The sequence below is a fragment of the Acartia tonsa genome, chromosome 11 (genome assembly GCF_053477335.1).
Source record: "Acartia tonsa isolate MP-2025a chromosome 11, ASM5347733v1, whole genome shotgun sequence".
In the NCBI taxonomy this organism is placed as follows: domain Eukaryota; kingdom Metazoa; phylum Arthropoda; class Copepoda; order Calanoida; family Acartiidae; genus Acartia; species Acartia tonsa.
This window is the reverse complement of record NC_137270.1, coordinates 14,245,334-14,268,927: the sequence shown is the minus strand read 5'-3', so window position 1 is coordinate 14,268,927 and position 23,594 is coordinate 14,245,334. Positions and strand designations below refer to the sequence as shown.

General features: G+C 33.2%; 1 protein-coding gene across 2 annotated transcripts; it reads left to right on the top strand.

The window, feature by feature from the left end:
- Positions 1–5,999: 5,999 nt before the first annotated feature.
- Positions 6,000–23,167, top strand: LOC145331990 (phosphatidylcholine:ceramide cholinephosphotransferase 2-like). 2 transcript variants are annotated; one of them, XM_080176888.1, is made up of 12 exons: positions 6,000–6,359; positions 10,689–10,856; positions 11,807–11,902; positions 12,175–12,268; positions 12,976–13,051; positions 14,093–14,175; positions 15,427–15,602; positions 17,632–17,689; positions 18,110–18,231; positions 18,615–18,687; positions 19,527–19,620; positions 20,107–23,167. In XM_080176888.1, the coding sequence occupies exons 1-12, from the start codon at positions 6,176–6,178 to the stop codon at positions 20,230–20,232; spliced, it is 1,350 nt and encodes a 449-aa protein (XP_080033014.1). In that variant the 5' UTR covers positions 6,000–6,175; the 3' UTR covers positions 20,233–23,167. The 2 variants fall into 2 exon arrangements, with proteins under 2 accessions (XP_080033014.1, XP_080033015.1); XM_080176889.1 differs by having other exon boundaries at positions 10,689–10,862; positions 11,816–11,902.
- The last annotated feature ends 427 nt before the right edge of the window (positions 23,168–23,594 follow it).

Sequence of the window (23,594 nt, the reverse complement as noted above, 5' to 3'; positions counted from 1 at the left end):
TTTAATATTCTTGCTTATGCATAGAGACTTGAACGCAACATAGACATGAAATAATAAAAAAAAAACATTTAAGTGCCACTAGAGTTCTCTAGGTGCGAAGCCGATAGTAATTGCATATAGGACTTCATTATTTTAATATTCAATAGTAAGACCCAATTAATTACATGTTATTCCTATTTTGGTGATTCTATAGAATCTACTCTTTTATGCGGTAATGATTTCACAGAGGCCCAAGTAGAGAGGAGCCTATTCAACAAAATATTTCTCAAATTTTCCATTTATACTTATTTGAAACATTTTATATTACCTACATTATGACAATAGAAAATGACTATAAATTAACAAGAATACCAACATCCATAAGTATATGTTCATAAAAAAAAGAAGTATTGCACTATTCATATTAGTGGCTACGCCCGTAGAGACATCTAGAAGCACCAAAGGGCACTTTTCATTTTTAATTTTGGGTCATTTTTCAGGGACAATTTTTAAAAGCGAAGCTTTTCTATAATTAGGGTCGGTCCGTCCGTACGTCCGTCCGTCATAGAGAGATAGCTTCTTTCGTTAATTTAGGCATGTCAGAATTGTCCTATCAATTTAAATTTTGCATGGTGATTCCTTTAATAGTTAGGTACGATTTAGAAAGCGTAGCAACTCTATAATCATCACCAAAATGTCCGTACGTCCATTTTAAACATGTTGATTTTTTTACTTTTTGAACAACAAATTTTATGTGATCTAATCATCCGATTGATCTGATTTTTGGTATATCGATTCCTGGGACAACAAAGTATAATGTAGTAGGCGAAGCAACTCTATCATCAAGTCCTAAACATGTAAGTATGTCCATAAACATTATCCTGAATCAAGCAGTTTTTCAACAAATTTACTTACAATTTGCTTTGACTCTTATACATTTATATTATAATTATTCAGTTCTGACACTATACAAGTGTTAATATCCGTTTTCCTACCGTTTCAGTGCTTCGCTTTTATGGATGTTGTCATCCTTGTTTCTTAATAATTTAATTACCTTCCCTGGAAACTGTAAAGATGAACCACGTCGGTCCAGCGGTTAGCGAGATCTTAAGCTACAAACAGATAGACATCATGTTACTTGTCAGTATAGATGCAAGGAAATGAATAAAAGAAGCCTTAGAATGAGTCAAAATTCCTTCCTATTAATTTAAATTATTTTTTCTTTAAGGCTTTAAACTGTTAGATATACAGGCGGACGGACAACAAATATAATATAGATGCTTATTAATCAAAAGAATACATTTGTACAGCCATATCAGTAACCAATTTTACCCTCACCCTTGCCCCTCCTCCTACAAAGTTTTATGCTAACAAATGGAGGAATGTGTTTATAAACTTTTGACCTTTGGGCAGTGTCATTTATAGATCTCTGATAAAGCATTTACCCAGATATAGTGGGGAGGGGACAATGGGCATTTTACTACACTAGTAACCAAAGTTTTATAATTACGTTTTCTTATTCGTTGGCTTTACAACTTTGGGGATTTTAGAACATTTTGATTGGTTGTTTCATTAAGTTGAGTGTTCAAACGTTTCAACCACTACTTTTAATCTACAGAAATGGTAATTTTGCATATAATCATGGAAGATGTACATCAATTTATCGGCCATTATCTAATCCCTTTAGATCCCTGCCATTTACCCCTTCCTGGTTTATCCTAAAAATATCTTTTTTTGGAGGGTTAAAAAATAAGAAAACAAGATGAATTGGACATTGTCCTCTATTTGACATGGTGTTCAGAATATGTTTTATCTGCTCTGTGTAGGAAATATTTTTATCTTCCTCCCCTCTATCTACAATGCTTGCAGTTGCATAATATTAAACAATTTTTTTTTTTTGGGGGGGGGGGGGAAGGTAGGGTTGCAAAAACGCCATATTTTTATTCTTACCTGACTATTTATTTGTATAAAAAATTGGAATATTACTGCACAAGTAGAATGTGGAATATTACAGAGCTAAACGTTTTATGTATGACTTTTCAGGACTTTAGGTTACAGGTATGATCATGCAGGTCCTGATTCTCCAGGTCTCCAGCAAACCCTGTGACTTCCTATACTCCCTAATTTCGCCATGTGGGTGGGTACACCCCCTTACTGTGCAACATATAAGATGACATGATTATAAACTTTAGATAACTGTGAAATTTACAGACCAATGTCCCCTCCCTCCCTGGTTGGAAGGAAGTTTAAAGAATACTATTATCAAAGATAAGATAGCTTAAATATTATGAAATTTATATCTAACAAGAATGACAACATCTAAGAAAACAAAGGTTATAAATTATCAAGGATGACAACATCCATTAAAACGGTTCTATTCCAGCGGATATTAATGGGTTTCGAAGCTATACTGGAACTACAATCAACATCAATGTCTCTAACGTAATACTCAGCAATGTTTTAGAGGTGCTATACTTATGTTCAGGGTTCGCAGCCGCATGTTGTGAAATCGTGATGGTATAATTTTGAAATTCAGCTGGATGTCTAAACCTGTTCCTTAACAGACAATCCGTTTCTGAATTTTATTGCACATAAGCGGGTTTAAATATAAGGCCATGCTTATCGGGGACGTCCAATATGGGTGGTACAGGGCTGGTTCCTCCCCCCCCCCCCATATGAATTTTGCCAGCACCCAAAAAATTTTAGATTTTTAATTTCAACCCCCCCCAAAAAAAAAAAAATTTAAACTTGGACGTCCTTCTCTCTATGATATAAAGATTACCCCCCCCCCCCAAATCAAAAAGCTTGGACGCCCTTGATGCTAATATCTACATGTAAAAACCACAAATTTATCATATAGCAATGCAATAGTATTACATAATTATGAATGAAGTAATGATTCTTAATACTTCAGAAAACAAAGTCGTTTATATGCATAGTATGTAATTTTATAAAAAAAAAAAAAAAAAAAAGTAACAGGATGTCTTTGTGTGTGTTGGTATGTTTGTACCAAAGAATCTCGCTTTCCACTGAACCGAGGGAGGGTTTAAAACTACTTTGGTGGAGGGTACCAACGCATTCTCATATGAAAAATCGCCCCTAGAAAAATATGCCACTAAAAAAGAAGCCTTATCTGGATCTATAAGTTGAATATAAAAAAAAATCTTCAATATCAAAAGTGACAGATAAATATTTGCTTGAGAAAAAAGTCATTGTTTAATGATAAACAAAACAGCAATTACTCCAAAAACATTAAAAAAAGAAAAAAAAATATTTTACTTTTAAAAATTTCTTTGAATTAAAAACAAGGAAGACAACATCTTTAAGTAACGATGAACAAAAACATCTTGAATGGTCAGTCATAGACAGAGTAAGTTATAGAGGAGAAGTACAGTGGTCAAATTTATCCCTACCCTGGGGGTGCCGTAGGCACCCCCAACCATTTAGGAGGGGGTATTTAACCCCCCCCCCCAAAAAAAAAAAAATAATAATAAATAGTCCCTAACAAAAAAAAATTCACTCTTAGTGTTACAGACGGACGGATAGATAAAGTGTATTATAGAGAAGCTCTGTGACTAAAAAGTTTTTCTTATCAATTTGTTTCTTCATCAAGGAAGCTACTCTATGCAGGGATCTAAAGTGATAAGACAATGGCTGATAAATTGATTTACACTTCTAATGATGATACACAAAAAAACCTTCTGTTGATTACAATTGTTAAACAACCAATCTCAATTTGATTATAAAATTCCCAAAGTTGCTAAGCCAACGAATAAGAAAACGTTACTATCAAACTTTGGAGACTAGTGAAATAAGCACCTCCCTGGACTCTCTGAGGATATGTATTTTTCATGGCTTCTTTTATTTTCAATTTTTAGAATATCTATGTTGTCATCCTTGTTGCTTATATGTTTTATTTCAGTATAATTATTAAGTTTTATTAGTATAGTATTTAGTAATAATATAAATATAGATTAAAGAGGATATAGTTACACATTAAAACACATGTACAATTATTTATCCGATATAACAGCTTAAGGGATGGGGACATTTGACTGTAAATTACACTGGTACCCAAAGTGCTAGTGTTTAAACTTTTTAATCAATAATTTTGATTTACCTAGTGGTTATTTTGTTTATCATTATTTGTGATACATGTAAATTTATTGCTCCATTGTCCTATCCCTGAAGATTTCAGGATTATAATAACATTTATGCACAAGAATAAAATAATTATTTGTAACAACTAAATCATCCTTTAAAAGAAACAGGATGTCTTTAAATCTGTCTGTCTGTATCTTCAGATCTCGCTAACTGCTTGTCAGATATGGTTTCTCTTTAAGTGAAGTTTCTTATATGTTACAAAGGGGGCGTAAACGGTATCCTGTCAAACATAAGTAAGTTCTTTTGTTTGACCATTAGGTTCTCGGCAACTACTGAACTGTTTGTCTTTCAGTAAAGTTTTTTATACGTTCTGTCATGTACTTTTGCAATCTTATACTTATTACTAGCGGCTACGCCCCCTAAAGGCACTTTAAATGTTGGATTTTTTATTTTAAATAGCTAATTCAAGAAGAAAAGATTTCTTAGTTGCATTCAAGTCTCTGCGTAAATAAGTTAGACTTTTTGTGATTTTTCTTGGGAGGGTGGTGGTATCCTCCCCCAAAATGGTTATAATCCTTCCCGGTACCTATGAGAAGCTACCCTGTTAAGGAGAACCCGATTCGTTCAGCGGTTAGCTAGATCCGTGTACATCAACAATCAGACATCTTGTTGCTTTATTAAAATCTTAGGATGATTTATGATATGCAGTAAATCTTAACCTTCTTTTAATTGCAATGAAATTTACTCAATTTCATCTAAAAGCGTCAAAAATAGTTGAACGTATAACATAAAGTTCATAGTAGTTGCGCTACTATTTGTAACAAGAGGTGGGTTCTATAGTCGGAACTGTGATCACAGTTCTATCACATTGCTGTTCTATCACGGTATCTCACATTGCGGTACCTCGGGCGGCCATTTTTTTGTGTCGGTGCGTTCTATAAACATTACTGTGAGAGATAATACGGTAATATGGTACAGTGATAGAACTGCAATACTGCAGCTGTCATCAACAACAAAATCAACAGCAAAACTACAATAAATGGGATGTTAAGCAAATGTCGTCTTTGAATTTTGGTCAATTCAGCCTATTTTTTTTAAAGTACAGAAAATGTGAAGGGAGAGGGGGAAAGAAAATGCCCCTCCCCCCCCCCGGGAAAAAAAAAAATTTTTACTCACTTTTAGATTACCTAATTTTTTTTCAATTAAATATTTTTTTCTACAAAATTAAAAAAAAAATTTTAATTTCCATTACCTATCAAAAATTTTATATTGAAAATATTTATTTTTAAAATAATTATTCAAATTTTTTTACTTAAAATTTTTCATCCCCTGCATAGAGATCTGTTGGGAATGCCCCGTTTTTTTCATCATAAACCATGCTTTCAATGCATGATTTATTGTTTTATTTTCATAATTTTCGTCTGCAAAAGCAGGAATTTTGACAGCTTTTGATAGCTTGTACTGTGAGATGCTGTTCATCTCCCTGATCCATCTGTGAAATCTACAGCAATGTGAGATGACGTCATAACAGCGATATGTTACAGCGATTGCGTATACCGTGAGATGACTTCTGAACGTCTAGCGTCAGATTTTTGTTGTTGATACCGTATTTGCAGCTGTCGATACCGTAACAGTTTTGTTTATAGAACCCACCTAAGACCTAGATGGGGGAAGGGCGGGGAGGAGGGGAGTGTTACTAGTAGAAATTGATGTTTACTACGACGGAATTGTCTGCTAGATAAAGATTTGCTTTCGGCTACTACAGTGTGCGTGTGTGTGTGTTATAGACAGCGTGAGTGTGTGTGGGTGTGTTTGTTTGTAAATCAGCTGTTTTCACAGAAAATCTTCGAATTTGTAGCAATCAAGTCATTCTTAATTTTTCTCCAGGCGTGTTACTGCAAAATTACATAAAAATAATACTTTTATCATACTCTTTTTTCAGATATAAAAGTGAAAAGTTTATTTAACAAAAAGCATTTTAAATGCTTACATAACCATGACATGTATATTTGTGAACAACTATAAATAGTAAAATTATGATTAAAGTGTACACAAAAATGTGATAAAGATTAAAAAATACAAAATTATAAAAATGAATAGTCCTGAAGAAATTAAGAAACCCGAAGGTTGTATTGCTACCACTGAAGATGCTATAACAAGTGCCAATGTTGATGATGGTGGTGATAACCTAATTAATAATTGTGATCCAAATGAAATAATTACTGTGATAGAATTGGATGAAACCTTAGAACACAAGGATAAAGTTTCAACTAAAGGCAAGCATATTTTTTAGAAAGTTTTTTTCAAAGTGTAACAACAATGGTAGTTTACCTCTGTAGTCGACCTTAGAACCCCCTCACAACCCCCATATTTTGGAATATTTTAAAAATAAGGGTGAAGGGTGTTTTTTTATTGTGTCAGATATTTACCTTTAGGTTAGGTTACATTGGGTAAATTGTAACCCCGCATGGTTAAGCAATAAGCATGAGTATGAAAATATTATTTTGTGTAATCTATAATACAAAGTAGTTTGATGTCTGTCTGTCCGTCCGTCCGTCTGAAGCTTAAGATCTCGGTAACCACTGAACCGATCGGATTCTACTCTTCAGGGAATATAACTACTGGTCCTGTGGTGGTTTTAGGCTATTTTTTTGGGGGGTGGGACACCCCCAACCCCCCCAAAACAAAAAAATCCGTCCCTCCTTTTTTTTTTCTACGAATTTTGCGAATTTGTTATTTAATCGCAAAAATTTTTTCCTGCTGGGTAGGTGCGAAAATTTGCGATCCGTTCTGCTGGGTAAGTAATAGAAGATGTAATTATACCTCTTGTGGCGAAGCCGCTAGTATCTATATATATTATCATTTGATTTTTGGGATAATTGTTCCCAGGGAAATATTCGGCGCGCACTAAGTAATTTTAAGATGAACTTTTAGCTAGGTATCTAAAGAGAAAAATACTACATAAACTTTTTAAGTTTTGTTTTAATAACAAATATCATTTAATTTCAAAATAGTTATTTATCGCATTGTATTATAGACAGCTTTTAATCTTGTGAATTTTATTTTGGTATTCGCGGAAATTTGTCATTAATACGATGCTATACTTGATTATTCAGTATGACTGAGAACTGGTTTAATTCCAGCGGATAATTATCGGTTTGGAAGCCATACCTACTGGAAAAAATCTCGTAAAAAATTTCACTTAATATGAAACTAATAAATTAATCACAAACAAGTGTGGGGGTCTTAAATGCTTAGAAATTTAGTCAAATTGCGTCACATGACTCATTTAAGGAAAATATAGATAGTTTAAAATAAGGATATATGACAATATCAATTAGAAGTATAGCTTGTAATTGAATATAATTAATGTTCTGCTGAATACCTATTTTATTAGTTTTAACAATACTCATAATTAGGGTTGGCAATCCGAATCCGTAATCTGGAATCCACCCAATTTTTTGTCAATTTTGGAATCCGTAATAAGAGATATAAGTTTTCCGGAATTTTAATGTAGGGAGTAGATTTGAAATCTGCATCAAATTTTAAGGATTTTTTTTATAAAATTCGTTTTTTTGTAAAATTCTTTATCTAAAAGCGAAAATACATTTTAAGTTAATTAATTTTGACCAATAGGATAGGTGGATTTCAAACTTAATTGGTAGGCTAAAGTTAACTCCGCCTTTTTGAAGGCAAAGATTATCATCATTAAATATAATATCTTTTAAAATCTGGTTCGATTCTCAGAAGTGAATTATAGAGAACACCAAGAACATTACCTAATTTTTAGGACATTTGTAGCACTTAAATTTTTTAACTTAAAAAAACAAAAAGCCTTTTAAAATATTGCAAGAATCCGGATCCGGAATCCGCGAAAAATAAGAATCCGGAATCCGCGGGTGTCCGCCTTTTTTTGGAAGGATTCTTGTAAGAATCCGAATTCGGTCCAAAAATTTGACGGATTGCCATCCCTACTCATAATAAGTCTAGTTGAGAAGTTAGGAAAATCTTGTAAATAAATAATATATCCTTCACTTTAAATTGTTGATCTTAATTTAAATAGTATTCACTTCTCTAAAAAAAAATATTGATCTTTGAATCAATATTCACATAATACTTGCTTCAGGTGTGGGGTAACCCCTCGTGTACTCAGGGAGCATGACAAAACTAACTTCTTTGGAAGGTGGGGGGGGGGGGGGGGCAATATTTTCTGTAGGAATTATCCCACCTCATAAAAAAATAGCTTAAAACCATGATTTTTTAATTTTTCCATCTTTTTAGCGGATAAACGGACATCGTGCTACTCTTTCAAATGATCTTATCTTAATTTTTGTACAATTTTTAATCAAAATGCTACAATTTTCTAATTTCTTTTTGTCGTTTTTATTTTAGATTTTAATATGATAACTGTTTTTGTAATTGATAACACATTTTTACTTCCCTTGCTCAGTTGGGCTGCTAAAACAAAATTTGTTTTCTTTTTATAATTTCCGCAGATTTATTCCAGTTTTGTTAGGCCCAAAATGCCAAAGGCCTGGGCCAATAAAATAGGGATTAATTATAATAGTTTATTTCAAATTAATAATTCTCTATAATATGATTTTATTTTTCATAAGAGCTCAGAACCGATTTAATCAAGCGGAAAGTCATCGGTTTCGGAGCCATACTGGAAAATATGACACCTGCCATATTATGTTTAGGGATAGGTAGGTAATATTATGCAGCAGGGGCGTCCAAGCTTTTTTATTTGAGGGGGGGGGGGGTAAAATTTTAAAAATGAAAAATTTTTTTTTGGGGGGGGGGGGGGTAATCTTTATTTCATAGAGGCAATTTTTTATTTGGGGGGGAGGGGTAAAAATTGAAAATCCAAAATTTTGCGGGTGCCTACGTCTATGTTATGCAGTCTCCAATAGAAGTTTAATCTGAAATAAAAATCAATCCCCTCTCTTTCCACGGAAGGGAGGGGTTGTTAACACACCTCTAAAAAAGATATTAGATAGACCTGCCTTCCCCCTTATTCTCCCCCTAAAGGTTTTAAATTATCTTAACGAATCACTGTTCAATGATTATTTGGTATAAAAGGAAGATTTTAACCCCACAAAAATTGCGACAATAATTCTTAAAATAATGCATTCAACTGCTAAACTGTAACGCGTTTAGTGCACATGTAATTGTAGAAAACATGTTACATTTCAATTGAAGGGGGTGTTTGTATCATTATATAAATATAAATTTTACCATACAAGAATGTTATGAGCAGCGAAATCAATGAGATAAAATACTTGTTTTATCATCCATTGTCTTATCCCTTCAGATCCCTGGAGTATTATATTGGGTATCCTGATCCATAACATTTCCGAGTTTAATTAAAATGTTTTGATTTTCGTATTCTATATGTGTTTATCATAGGTTGCAATAAAATGTTTAAAAAATTCTATTCTCAAAACACAGCAATTATTATTGATTTGAAATATAACACTTTGTTCTACATAAGATTTAAGCTGTATTTTTAAAAGCGAAGCTTTTCTAAAATTAGGGTCGGTCCGTCCGTACGTCCGTCCGTCCGAGATAGATAGCTTTTATTCGTTAATTTAGGCATGTTAGAATTGTCCTATCGATTTCAAACTTTGCATGATGATTCCTGTAGTAGATGGGTACGATTTAGAAAGCGTAGCAACTCTATAATCAGTACCAGAATGTCCGTACGTCCATTTTAAACATGTTGATTTTTCTACTTTTTTAACAACAAATTTTCAAGTGTTTTAATTATCCGTTTGATCTGATTTTTGGTATATTGATTCCTGGGACAACAAAGAACAATATTATAAGCGAAGCAACTCTATAATCAAGTCCAAAAATGTAAGTATGTCCATAAACATTATCCTGTTTTTAAGCAGTTTTTCAACAAATTTACTTACAATTTTGATTCGACATTTATGCATTTATGTTCCGATTTTTCAGTTCAGATACTATACAAGTGTTAATGTCCGTTTGTCCTACCGTTTCAGTGCTTCGCTTTTATGGATGTTGTCATCCTTGTTTAAATGTAAAAAGACAATAATAAATATTAATAAAATCAGTTATGTAATAAAGAAATACCTAGTTATATATTTACTCATTGCCTAATTTTTAATCATATGTAAGAGCTTATTCATATACCACAGAAGGGTAAGGTCTTGCTCCCCCCCCCCCCCCCCCTCCTCAAAATTTAACTCATTAAAATGTACCATTAGGACTTTCAAAAAACTGGTTGTCAACAATTGTTGATAATTGGTAATAATTTTGCACTTAATAATTAAATTGGAACCATGGAAAACCAAAATAATTTCACAATGCAAAAATTCTTGTTTTTCTTGTGAAGTACTCTCCACTCCTTAATAATAAGTTTTACTTTTTGATTACATCATTAGTCCATCTCAGTTATCTACAAAGTTTCTTTTTGATAAGATTTAAATAGTAAGTCTTTTAATAATAAAGGCTAAATGTGCTTTAAATCTTTTGTAAAACTTCATTAAATGATAAAGAAGTTACAAAAAGTACTAGGTATTTGTTTTTTAGTTAGAAAATAAATACTTATGTGTATTAAAATATGCTTTTTCACACAGAAATCAATAATCAACCTTCCACATCGCACCTGCAACAAGACCAAGGCACGTCCAAAGCCATGAGCCATAGGTACAGCCACAGCAACTCAGAACCTGAATGTGATACGCCGCCAGAACCGCCGTCCTTGCGCCAAACAACGGCGGCAAATCGCGGCAGACAAAATCAAGGAAATGAAAACTCAAATCAAAATATTACTGCAGAAAACAAATCCTAAAGTTACATTTATGTGTCTTAATTTACTAATTATGTTTGTTGCTTTCTTAATTGTCCTTGTTTCCCTCAAATCGCATATGGAGCAGAAACGAAATAGTTCAACATACAATATATTGTAATAGTTAGGGTTATATTGGTTAGGAGAGCCGCTCAGGGATAGAACCCCTTATGGGTAAGGCAACAAAGGGTTAGAGTCCCTTGGAGGCAGCGTTTCGGAGCCGGGAGCCGCAATATTTTTGGTGGAGCCGGAGCCGAATTTTTGTTAAAGACGGCTCCGGCTCCAGATTAGCTAAAAATGATTTTTTAAAGTAATATTATAATTTGCCATGGTCTATTTCTATATAATAAACTGAAAAACTATTGTTACTTAACAAATAGACACACATCCTTCTACTTTTATATAGCTTTAATCAAATAAAAGCAAAATATTTTATATTATTTATTTCATTTTATCAAATTCAATAATGAACAAAAATTGATATATTAATTTTAAGGTAGGAGCCGGAGCCGCATCAAAATTCAACGGCTCCGACACGCTGCTTGGAGGGACTAGAAATATATTGTTTTTCTTTTTAAAATTAAAACAAGACGAGAGGACAACAAATAGGTTTGAGAGAAAGCACTATCCTTTTGTGTTAATGCAAATAAAGTATTTAAAGTACTTGTACTGTCTATGAAAGAAATAATTTATCTAACCTTGGCATTTTTTAAAGTCTGTTTTCATGGAAAATTTTCAAACATGGGCAGAAAAAATTTAAATCTTTCCGGAAAAAGAAAATTTTTATATGATATATGTCAATTTATTTTAAAATCAATTAGGTGGAGAGGGTTAATGCTCGATTAGTGCTTTAACCTTTTTCTTAAATTTGAACGTTATGCCTATATCAATTTGAGTTTTACAAAGCAGGAAATGGGCATAGACCTGGAGTGGTAGGATCTGGTGATACAAATCCTGCCAGGAATGGTCGCGCTGTCCTGGATTTAGGGGATAGTAATTCAGGTAGTCACTTTTTTCTTTAAAAGTGTAGCTACTCTATAATTACCCGCGATCGTGGAGCATCCGCTCGTCCTTGCTTAGGTGATAGGTTCGAATTTTGGCTCAACACCGCGTCATGACTAAAGACGTTTAATATGGTGCCTTCTGCTGTTTTGTCACATGCGCGTGATTATAGAGTAGGGGAATGCCTGGTCCCAAAATTAAAAAATTAGAAAAAAAGATTTTTAAGAGGATAGGTATTATACCTATACCTTTAACTATTATTTCTGTTTCAGATTATGACGAGATTGAAGACATACCCCAGGAGCTTCCCAAAGTTTTTTTTGCCGCCCTGTTTACAACTTTTGGCTTTCTTTTTACCACCGTCAGGAATATAGAAACTGATTTAAAAAACAAGAATGACAACGTACATTAGTTCTATTATTACAATCTTTGTTTTTAAAACCTCTTTCTCATTTACAGTTAACCTCTTAAAGGTCCATAGGGTAGGTTTATAACTATTTTAGGGGGTGGTTATCTTTAACCTACAAAGAGATGTCACCGCTCTTAAAAAGGTCCCCCTCCTACCCCCAATAATTATATTTAGGACTTTTTCTTTTAATTTCATTTTAAAAGACTAGCGGCTTCGTCCCTAGCCTCTAGGGGCTTTGCCCCATGAGGTAATTTTTGAAAAAATAAAAAAAATTAAAATTTAGGTAAATTAAAAAAAAAATCTGGTGCTGCGCCCATAATTTTTTTTTGGGGGGGAGGGAATTTTCATTTTTTGTAGGTTGGGGGTGTCCCACCCCCCCAAGAAAATAGCTTAAAACCACCAGAGGTCCAATAGGTATATACCCTGAAGAGTAGAATCCGATCGGGTTTTTGGTTACCGAGATCTTCAGGGACAGACGGACGGACGGTCGAACAGACAGACAGACCTCGATCTACTTTGTACCTATTATAGATTTAAATTAGAAAATTGACTTTTACTCCCCGCCCCCAACTTCCTTTAGATGCTTCTAGGGGCGTATCCGCTGGTATGAAATAAAACGACCAATTTTTTTGTGATTACAATTCTTAAAAGTTTCTGTATTCAGCTTGGCCTTAACTCATGACCGAATGCCTGACTATCCCCCTCTACCAGATGTCATACTCGATAATACACCATATCAGGTGGGACACATCTTTAGATAACAGCGGAGCTACTTAACAAGTCTTGTGTTGGATATTTGTTAGATGTTAATAAAAATATGTGAATTAGAGACGGTGAAATGGAAATATGATCTTCTATAGTTTGAATAACAAAATTGGACGAGAACTGTTTTATTTAGCCGTAAGTACTAACAGGGATCTCAAGGGATAAGACAACGGACGATATATTGATGTACATTGCATCCCTAATGATGATAAACTAAACCCCTCATGCAGATTGGAATTTTAAAAAAAGAATCTAAATAAAGGTACCCAAGTATTTAAAGCCAACAAGTTAGATTACGTGATTATAAAACTCTGGGTACCAGTATGATTAGTCAATAACCCCTACCTCCCTGGGTTAGAGTGATGTACTTTGTAAACAAGGATGAAAAGTAATTCTACTTAATCTGCCTTGACATAATGACGTTATACGACGTTATAATGACAAACCCTTGTTATATAGTTTCTGCTCTAGTCAAATGTACACAAGAATTATTAAAAGCTTATGTAACAATTAAATTAATGTTACTCATTTGTACTCTAAAATATACATTTTAAGCTTATAACTTAAGTCTAATTTTTTTGGAGCTAAGGGTAAAATTATAGAAGGTGGAGGGGTATTAGACTGTAGATAATTAAGAACTACCCCCCCCCCCCCACCCCTCTATACTGAATTGATTTCACAATAAGAAATGGGGGGCGGCGGGTGGCTATCAGTGCTTAACAGGGTACTTTGTATGATAGGGCACTAATTTGTGTTTTGTGTTTGTTCTGTATTGGAAGTTGCTCTGTATTGGAAGTTAAGAAAATAGCCTACAAACATTCCCAACTTTAAATCTAAAAGTTTGAATAGCCTAAAACCATCACGGAACCTTATAAATATTTCTTAAACCGGAGAACTCAATCAGTAGTTATCAAAATATTAAGCTTAAGATAAAAAAAACTTACTACTTTAGGTATAAAATAGGATATAGGTATAGGTAAGTAGTTACATGTTTTTTAATTATTTATATTTTTCAGGCGTGGGGTCTAGATGCAAGCGAATATATTCTGATATTTCTTTCTCTTACAGCTTTAGCTGTTATCATATTTCATAAATACAGGCAAGGCATACATATTATATTTTATGTAGGCTATAGGAGGAGTATAGCCACTCTTTAACTGTATAAGAATAGTTGTATAATCCAGACAAGTACATGACCCAAGTCGCGGAGATCCTTTTCGTTGCTAGAAAATTGCAAATAGCAAATAGACTTGGCTCGGTTTATATTTCTGATTTAGCTGATTTCAAAGACCCAATACAAAATCCGGACATTTTTAAAATTAGATTTGATTCCTCCTCCCTCCTCCCCCCCCCCCCAAAAAAAAAAATGACATGTTATTAGTAGCAAAGATATTCTATAATTTTCCCCACTGTCTTTAAGCTTTTGTTAAAGAGTTTTTTTTTATTTTTCAGTGTTTTAACATTATTTATGATTCATTAAGTTTTTGTTTTAAAAAAAATAAGAAAGTAATCTATTCTTGTAATCTGAACTACAAAAAGAGTTATTATTGATTTTTATTTGTTTAATCTCTGATAATCTATATAATGACATAGTTACAATAAAAACAAGGATGACAATATCTTATCTAATAAAGCTAAGCACAGCATATCAGACATATGGACAAAATATTCACAAATAAAGAATATAAAAAATTTCTACCTATGATTCGAGACTTTAGAAGATTATTGTAAAATTATTAGGTATGCCTATTTTTACATGAATCATAATGTGAGGTTTGAATATAATAGGGAAATTTTAGCAAGCAATCATTAATGACGTACATGTATTATGGTAGACACAGCCTAAATATAGAAAAGCTCCGCTTGTAACAAGTGTTAATACACAGATTTATTGATTAATTTACATTCAAGATACACAAAAATACACAATATAAAAAGATTATTAAGTAGGTAAATATTTTTCTATTATGGCTTCGAACCCGAATACCTAATATCCGCTGGATTAGAACCGGTTCTCTGCCATAATTAGAAATCATGTTTAGCATCGTATTACAGACAATTTTCCACTAATATTCGAATAAAAGTAATAAATAAAAAAGGGACACCTGCTATATGATTTAGATTATTTTAGAACAATTCTTCCTACCCTAATTATCATATAACAGCGGCTACCTCCCAGAGATGGAGAACATAGGGTAAGGTCGAACCTCCACTTTATTTATTTTAGTTGGGGGGGGGGGGGGGGAATTGCTTGTTATGAATGGTTATATTTTCATCCCTGTTTTTTAAAAAAAGGTAGTATTTACTATTGTAATAATAAATAAACAAATATAATGTATGATGAACATAGGTTTATTGTATTACGACGAGTGTTCCTAATGTTGGGACTGCTATACTTTTACCGTGCCATCTGTTTCTACGTGACCGTCCTACCCAAAGCTGACCCGCAGTACTACTGTTCTCCCCCGTTGAATCATACCATCACCTTCGTAGAGCTTATGCAAAGATGTATTAGAATAATTTCAGGTAAAATATTAGGGTAAAGCGGGGCGAACTCGGTGTTTTTTTCGGTTTTTTGAACCTGCAAATCGTAAAAATTATTTTTTTTAAATGGGACCAAGACCAGTAGAAAGATCTCGGAAAAGTCGATCAGGTCCTAAAAGGACGTAAACCTAGGACTTTGGAAAGTTTGTCAAAATTGATCTCTAAAACGGCACCGACTTCGCCCCGCCTTGAGGCGAAGTCGGTAGGGCATTTTCAAGCTTCGAAAAATCGATGACGTATTGATTTTATTACAGCATGCCCAAAAGGTAAAAGTTGCTAAATGTAATAAAGAGTATGCACAAAAAATTTTATTAAGATAGGTCAATTTTTTCTACCAAAAAAAATAATTTTTCCGAAGTACGCGAAATTTGACTTTTTTTTCGAAAATTTTTTTGATAAAAAACATAAAAATACTACTAGAAAAAATAACTTTTTATGACTTTAAAGGCCTGATCCTTAAAATTCAGGCAATTTTGAATAGATTTGGCCAAAAAAAAATTAGTTCTCTTAGCAAAATTTCCTAAAAAAATCAAGTTGAAAAAAAGAGAAAAGTTTGGCAAAATCTGGGGTCGATTTTCCAGCTTCAAAAAACCTATGACATATTGATTTAATTACAGCATGCCCTAAAGGTTAAAGTTGCTAAATGTAATAAAGAGCATTCACAAAAAAATTATGAAGATCGGACAATTTTTTCTACAAAAAAAAAAAAATTTTTTCTAAGTACGAGAAATTTGACTTTTTTTCTCGAAAATTTCACTTTTTTATATAAAATTGAAAAAGTTAGTATAAAAAGTGAAAAAACCGAATTCGCCCCGCTTCACTTTTAGTCGATTTAAGAAAAAACTATACAAGCTTTTTAAAGTTTTAAACGGAAATGGATAGCCTATTAGATTCTTAATAAGTCCCCTGAAGACGTCTAAGCTCTAGCTCTTACCAGTTTTTGTCCAACTTACCGTTTTTCTGACCGAAGCAAAAAAATCGAAAAAAAAATTTTTTGTCGTCCGACTTTAAGACCCAATAAGTACCCTAAAAATTAATCTCACAAAAATTTCATTTTATACTTTTTTGTAGGCAATTTAATAAGGAACAAATTTGATTTTATGTTTTTTTCTGTCAGTCGATTAGAACATGGAGAAAAATGTCATTTAATGAAGGTGGTCAAAAAAATACCGACTTCACCTCAAAACCGAGATCGCCCCGCTTTACCCTAGTATTTAGGTAGAAAAAAGTGGCGTGCAAAGGCAGGGGCGTTAACCTTTTTTATTTGGGGGGGGGGGGGGAAATGACGCGCGAAGCGCCGCAATTTTTTTACCCCTCTGAAATCTGTTAGCAGGGGTAATTTAATAATGTAAAAAGTACCTACCTACCTAATTATAAAATATTTAGTAGTAAAAATGCGGGCGTTATCCTCTTAGAAATTTTTTTTCCAATTTTTTTCAATTTTGTACCCCCCCCCCCCCCCCCCCCCCCGACTACCGACGAACAACTATTTTAGGTTAGGTTAGGTTTTAGGCTAGGGAGCCGAGCGCTGCGGCTAGGCAGGCAAGGGGGCCGAGCGCTGCGGCTAGGCAGGCAAGGGGGCCGAGCGCTGCGGCTAGGCAGGCTAGGGAGCTGAGCGCTGCGGCCAGAGTTCATAGTTCGCTGTCGGGTGGGGGTGGGGGGGGGGTACTCAAATTTTCAATATTGAAAAAAAAATTTCTAAGAGGATAATACCAAAATGCGCGTAAGCGCGTTTTTTTTTTGGGGGGGGGGGGGATATTCCCCCCCCCCATAAGTTGTTTGGGAGGCCCAAATTGTTTGGGAGGGGTAAATTTTAAATGTCTTTGTTTGAGTAGGGAACCTTTTCATAGGTTTCGGGATACTTTTATTTTATGTTAAGTTAAGATTTAAGCCTTTTTGGCTGGGTTTAAAACTATTTTTATGTCTTCTTTTTACATACCCATTTAAAGACATATCTTAGATGCTAGGGGTGCATCCGGTAGTTCTCTATAAAAAAAAATAACTATTTTAGGTGGAGGTCTTAGTATCAATGGACAACAAGTTTTTTGTGGTGACTTTATTTATTCAGGGATAATAATTGACATTTTAAATCATAAAAAATTTGTTTTGTTTAACCCAGCTGTTACGGCTTTGTGCTAAATTAACTTTAAAAAATAAGGCTATAATTGTAATGTCATGTATGTAAAACGTCAGCATAGACCACTTTTATTTAATGCTTTTGTGTTTGTGAGTTTTTGACTGTCTGTGCCAAAGAATCTCTCTAACAGCTGGTCCGATATTATTGCCTCTCATAGGTGCAGGGAAGTTTCTAAATATTTTATCAAGAGAAATCCCCCTAAAAATATCCCTCGCCCCCTTTTTTTTACTTTTTCTTTTAAAAACTAAAACTTAAAATGGATAAGGTCCTCCCCCCCCCCCCCCTACCGCTAGTACCTTCCTATTTAATATTTTTATTTATGAATAAAATGCCAATTATATTACTGAGCAGGACACACAATGTCGATATTTTTTGCCTTTTTCATCATCCGTGAGTACACGCCCCGCAGATTATGGTATCTGCACGGGGCTGTCCTTGTTCTGGCAATTACGGGCATTGTGTTCTTATTGTTAGGTGAGATATACAATTTTTTTTTTGTTTTGGCAAACTCAGGCTACTACGAGTCATTACTAAAGACTCTTAATTTGAAATGCTTTCTACAGCTGCTGTGTCAGGTGCTTGACATAAATAGTTAGAGTATGGAGACATGAGCTGATCAAAAACTGGCGCAACTCATACCCATGAATATTTGAGTCTTCCAGTTAAAGGTCGCGCAATCAAGGAGTTAGTTGTCTGTAGGGCGTTTAACCGCGTAATAATGCACTTCATTAGCTAGATTTGGCTCGAAGTCAAACAAAAATAAGATCTAATATTATATCCTGTCTTCTAAAGGTTATCCAGGTAATTATAAACTATGAATAACAATTTTTTATTTCAACTATTTTGTTTCTATTTAGGAAGAGGCCACTATACTATAGATGTGATTGTAGCATATTTTATCACTAGTAATACTTGGTGGATGTACCATAGGAATGTATTTGGAATAATTTAAGAATAAGTTCCTTTTAGTTTCAAGCTACTCTATAATTCATTTTGTCAGTCAGTCAGTAATGCTTTGGGGAAATGTGATTTTCAAAGCTGTTATTAAAGATATGCGGTATATTTATTTGTGAAGATTCCCTATGCCAATGAGTATCCAGAATGTAATTTACTTTGTCCGTCAGACAGTCAGACATGATAAATATATAAAAATAGGTGAAAAGATTTCGTGATTTTTTCTCCAATAAATCTCTTTTTGATTTTAATAAATGCTCTTTATATCTCCGTGTCTGCATTCCCATCCATGATTTTATTTTAAAGACACAGACAGACAGACATATTCCATCCTGTTAAATATGCCTGTGTTATATTCATTAAAAGAATATATTTCTGTCTTTGTAAATTCTTTTTTAAAATCATTAAAAAGTTGCATATTCCTACTTTTTCATATGAAACATACGGTCAATGTCTTGGCTCTTAAACAGTTCCAGACTAAGGTTAGGCATCTACAGGATTAATTGTCCTTATGCTCCACCCAAAAAGGGTGAGAGCTGTTATATAAATATTAACACAGGACCTGGTTCAATTTTAGTAATAATCAGAGACAACTGGAAAGTGATTCTGACAAACTATTGTAAGTGAAAATTTCCCACAACCCTCTTCCCTTATCCCTCCCCCCCCCCTTCTTACCCACTTCCCTTTAGTTAAATCACAAATCAAAATTTCGCCAATAAAATATTTAAATTTCGGCAATTTCAAATGAAATAAGTTGGCTGAATCACAGCTCCTAGCAATGATATTTATTGTTTATTCCAAATATAAAATTCTAGCATCGCCTATAACGAGCGTCTGCATGAGAGCGGAGCTCATAATTTCTTTACCAATCACTGGTGGTGGAAAGGATTCTACTACTTTGAAGAAAAGGTAATTTTATTTGTTAAATGACGCCCAATGTGAAGGGGAGGGAGGGGGGGGGGGTGGTAAAGAGAAAATATCTCAAAAAAAATTTGTCGGTGCCATGAAAAATCACAAATTTTCTTGAATCATACTTTTTTTTTTTTTTTAAATTAGATAAAAAGATTTAAAGATTTCAGTGCGGTTTTACCACTCCCGAATTGAACCCTCCCACATTCTATGTCTTTTTCCACCCCACAACCTCCCCCCTCTAGAAAGTTATGGTGCCTTTGATTTTGTATTAAAGTAGCAAGTATCTTTCCTGTATTGACTACGAACGGGGTCGACAAATCTTAAACTAGGACAATGGGCGTTAAATTAATTTAAGAAAGCTATGAGAATTTTCTGCGACACTGAACAATAAAGCTAATACTGACTAACAGACGTATTACAGAACTTGGATTAGAAGAGTTAAAGATAAAATAAAATTAAAAAGATTTTAAAATATTTTTTAAGGTACCAAAACGGCCGTTACCATGGAAATATGACTTACCAGTACCAGATACAGTTACACAAAAATTTACTGAGCTTATCTCACTCACCAGAAGGACACCAAGGGACGGGTACCAGGAAATTGTTTAGTTTAGAAAGGGAGCCACGGATTTTCAACATGTTGGAGAACAGAAACCAGAAACAAAATATTCATCATTTTGAAGCATCATGCTCTTGCTTTCCACGAGCACTACTTATTCTGGAAAAAGTGATTTGTGGAAGGCATAAAGCTTTAAACAATACCTTGTCCAAGTATGATAGTTATATGTCTGGTTTTCGCTCTATAACATAGTAAAGCCATGGCTCCTTACATTAGCAGTGCTATTAAAAAACAGTCACAAATCAAATAACAGTTTTTTTGTTTTTCTTACCTATCTAAGGTTTTTTGTAACTCAATTTGATTATGTACAAATATTTGTTTAAATTTTAAATTGTACTTTTTAAAATCAAAAGTCATTGAAATCTAGGCGTGCTTAAGGGGAATTTAGGGGGGTGTCAACACCCCTGTAAAATTTAAATTGGGAAGGCATATTTCTTCTTTTTCATCCTTTAAGATATACCCCTCTTGGTAAATCTAAGCACGCTACTTGTTCAAAAGTCATAAACAGCAAATATAAACTGAACTAAAAGTTAGGCTAAATATACCTTTTAAGTTAATTTTCTATTTTGAAATTCAAACTAGAAATTTATATTTTGAAAATGAAACTATGTAGTAGTAATGCTTCTAAATTAAATCAATTTTAACTTCCGTATAGAATGTCCATCCCAAACAATTTCAAAGCCATAAAACTTTTTCATTATAAAGTTGACCATTTTGCACTTTTAACCTTTAAAATGCTTGTAAAATAATAGTAAACTTTTTTTACAATAATTGACACACCAATTTTTAAACATTTCAATTCAAAATACTTTTTGTGCTAATACTGAACAAGTTGATTTAGGTATAGTCCCTTTCGTAACATCGCTTCTTAATGGGCGTTTCGTCTTATTTTCACAGTAGCTTTTCTCCTATGTCTTGCACTTGAGGGGGGCTCTAACCCTGCGGGACATATTGCCTAACCTAACCTAAAAAACCCTTTCAAAAACTACTTTGAAAATACAACGAAACGCCCATTGAGAAGCGATGTCACGAAAGGGACTATACCCGATATTTTTTTTGATGAAATGAATTAAATTAAATCAATAAGTCAGCAAGTTCAAAAGTTCCAGAGAAAATGATTAATTTTAATTTAATAGGTTTGGTGATGTAAAAGTTTACAAAGGAAATGTATTTGAAATTAGATACTAATCCTAAACATCTGAAAAAATTGTAATGTGTACAAATGTTTTTCTTTCTGGGTTGGTAAGTAAAGGTGCCAAAACATAAATAGTTATAATAAAATATCATTAGTCATTGTATAATATTTTAAATCATAAATCATATTTTTATTGACTACGTATTCATTACCAGGATAATTATTCTCACCGGTAGCGCAGCAATAAGCAAGCTAAAACATTGATATTAAACCCATAAAATAAGCACCAAAAAACGGATGGAAATACGGACGAAATGATTAAAAGGGCAGATATAGCTGTCAGAAGCATAACTGACAAAACGAAGGACCATGTAATTTGTAAACTGAAAGCTCATTGGCATAGGAAATCTTTACAAAAAAAAATCAGTCAATACGTAATATTAGCTAAGATCACAATTCCCCCATAACGTCATGGACTGACGGACAATCGGACAAAATCAATTATAGAGTAGCTTTGGTTATAATATCAATTAATGCAATTGTTAAAATAATTCTTTAGAAACGACATTTTGGACCTTTTGGTTAACTATTTAGTGGTTTGACGTTCAGGCGGACGGTTATACAATATACATGCACTTATTATAGAGTAACTGCGCGAGATTGAATTTACAGCAATTGTTTATGTAGTTTATTTAATGTAACATGATACATTCAATTTTATGAATGTTAGTTTATTTTGTAGTTAAATTTTCCATTATGGCTTACAAACTGAATAATATCCGCTAGATTAGAACCGGGTTTGAGCCATACTGAAAAATTATGTATCGTATAGTATTATAGACAATTTTCCATGAATAATAAAAGAAAAACATAAATGTAGTTAGTGCTCCAATGCAACAAACTGGAATTTTTTTTTATTTCACTATCCGCGGAAGGCTGTCTATAATACTATGCGATAATAACTATTAAATATTTAGTTTTAGTAGCACAACCCTTCTATAAATAGAGTATGTCTGACAGTTAACTAGTTAAATTACCGAAAATTATTCCCTTTCTGCAAATTTCAAAATTGTTGCTTTTACTTTTGTAATAAAAGGCTCAATTTTCATAACACTTGCCTTAAAGGGGACTATGCACGAAAGAAAGCAAGTGTGTTAGGCACATTCCAGCTGTGATATAAGACATTTCTTGGGTTGATATACTAAGTTTCTGTTATAAAGGGCTAACAAATGAAGAAAGTTAGGGTCTACCATGGTCTTGACAATAAAATGAAATTGTATAAGTAGTTGATATTATAATTGATATATATTGATAAAAATGATTAAAACGGCAATTGGTTTGACGCAAAAATATACTTTTTCGATGAGAAATGTATATTTAGCAAAGGCGATCGTAAAGCGAATTAAAATCACAGCTGGAAGGTGCTGAAAATCACTTGCTCTTGTTCGTGCATAGTCCCCTTTGATAAATAAATCATGGATAATTTCACACTGTTAAATTTGCATCATGTTGTTATCTATTGTTGTGCTGATTTTAGACGTTTTCATCCTTTTTTTTCATATGATTAAATCTAGTTACGTAATTTCTTATATATCCTTCGGGCATAACTTTACTTATATAATTTTAAAAGTTATATGTATTTATTTCACCTTTAAATGTAATTAATATTTTACTAAAGATTTCTATTTTTTTCTAAATTTTGTTTGGATTAAAATTTGCTATTGATCTTCCAAATGTATGTAAAAATTCTGTATATTTTTTCTAAAATTTATATTAAATACACGTTATAATATTTATGTATTGTTTGCTTTAAAAAAGAGTAAAGACCCAGTTTTTACGTTTGCCACCGATTCAAGAAAATTTAGAATAATTTTCCATGATTTGGATGGATCTTTGGTCATTCAAAATAAGTTTCTTAAAAAACTTGTCTTTGTCTCAATTTTGAAGTACCCTATTAAAATGGATATAGTATACTATTATGGACCTTATTTATTGGTCAGTTCTTCCATCCAGTAGGTGAGGATGGGGCAAAGGGTGTAAATTGGGAATACTGTTATTTTAGCCATCTGAGATTATCACTTTATTAGAGTACATGAAAATCTGGTGCAACATCAAAGTAATAATACCTATTTCGATTCCTATGCATGAAGTATCTTACTCTTTTGCTATATTTTAGCAGATTTTTCATCAAGATTTAATTGTTATAAGCAGTGTTGT

Coding starts and splice junctions, on each gene's coding strand:
- LOC145331990 (XM_080176888.1), top strand. CDS start 6,176: ATGAATAGTCCTGAAGAAATTAAGAAACCCGAAGGTTGTATTGCTACC. Junction 10,857..11,806: donor TCGCGGCAGACAAAATCAAG/GAAATGAAAACT, acceptor AGTTTTACAAAG/CAGGAAATGGGCATAGACCT. Junction 18,232..18,614: donor CATTGTGTTCTTATTGTTAG/GTGAGATATACA, acceptor GTTTCTATTTAG/GAAGAGGCCACTATACTATA.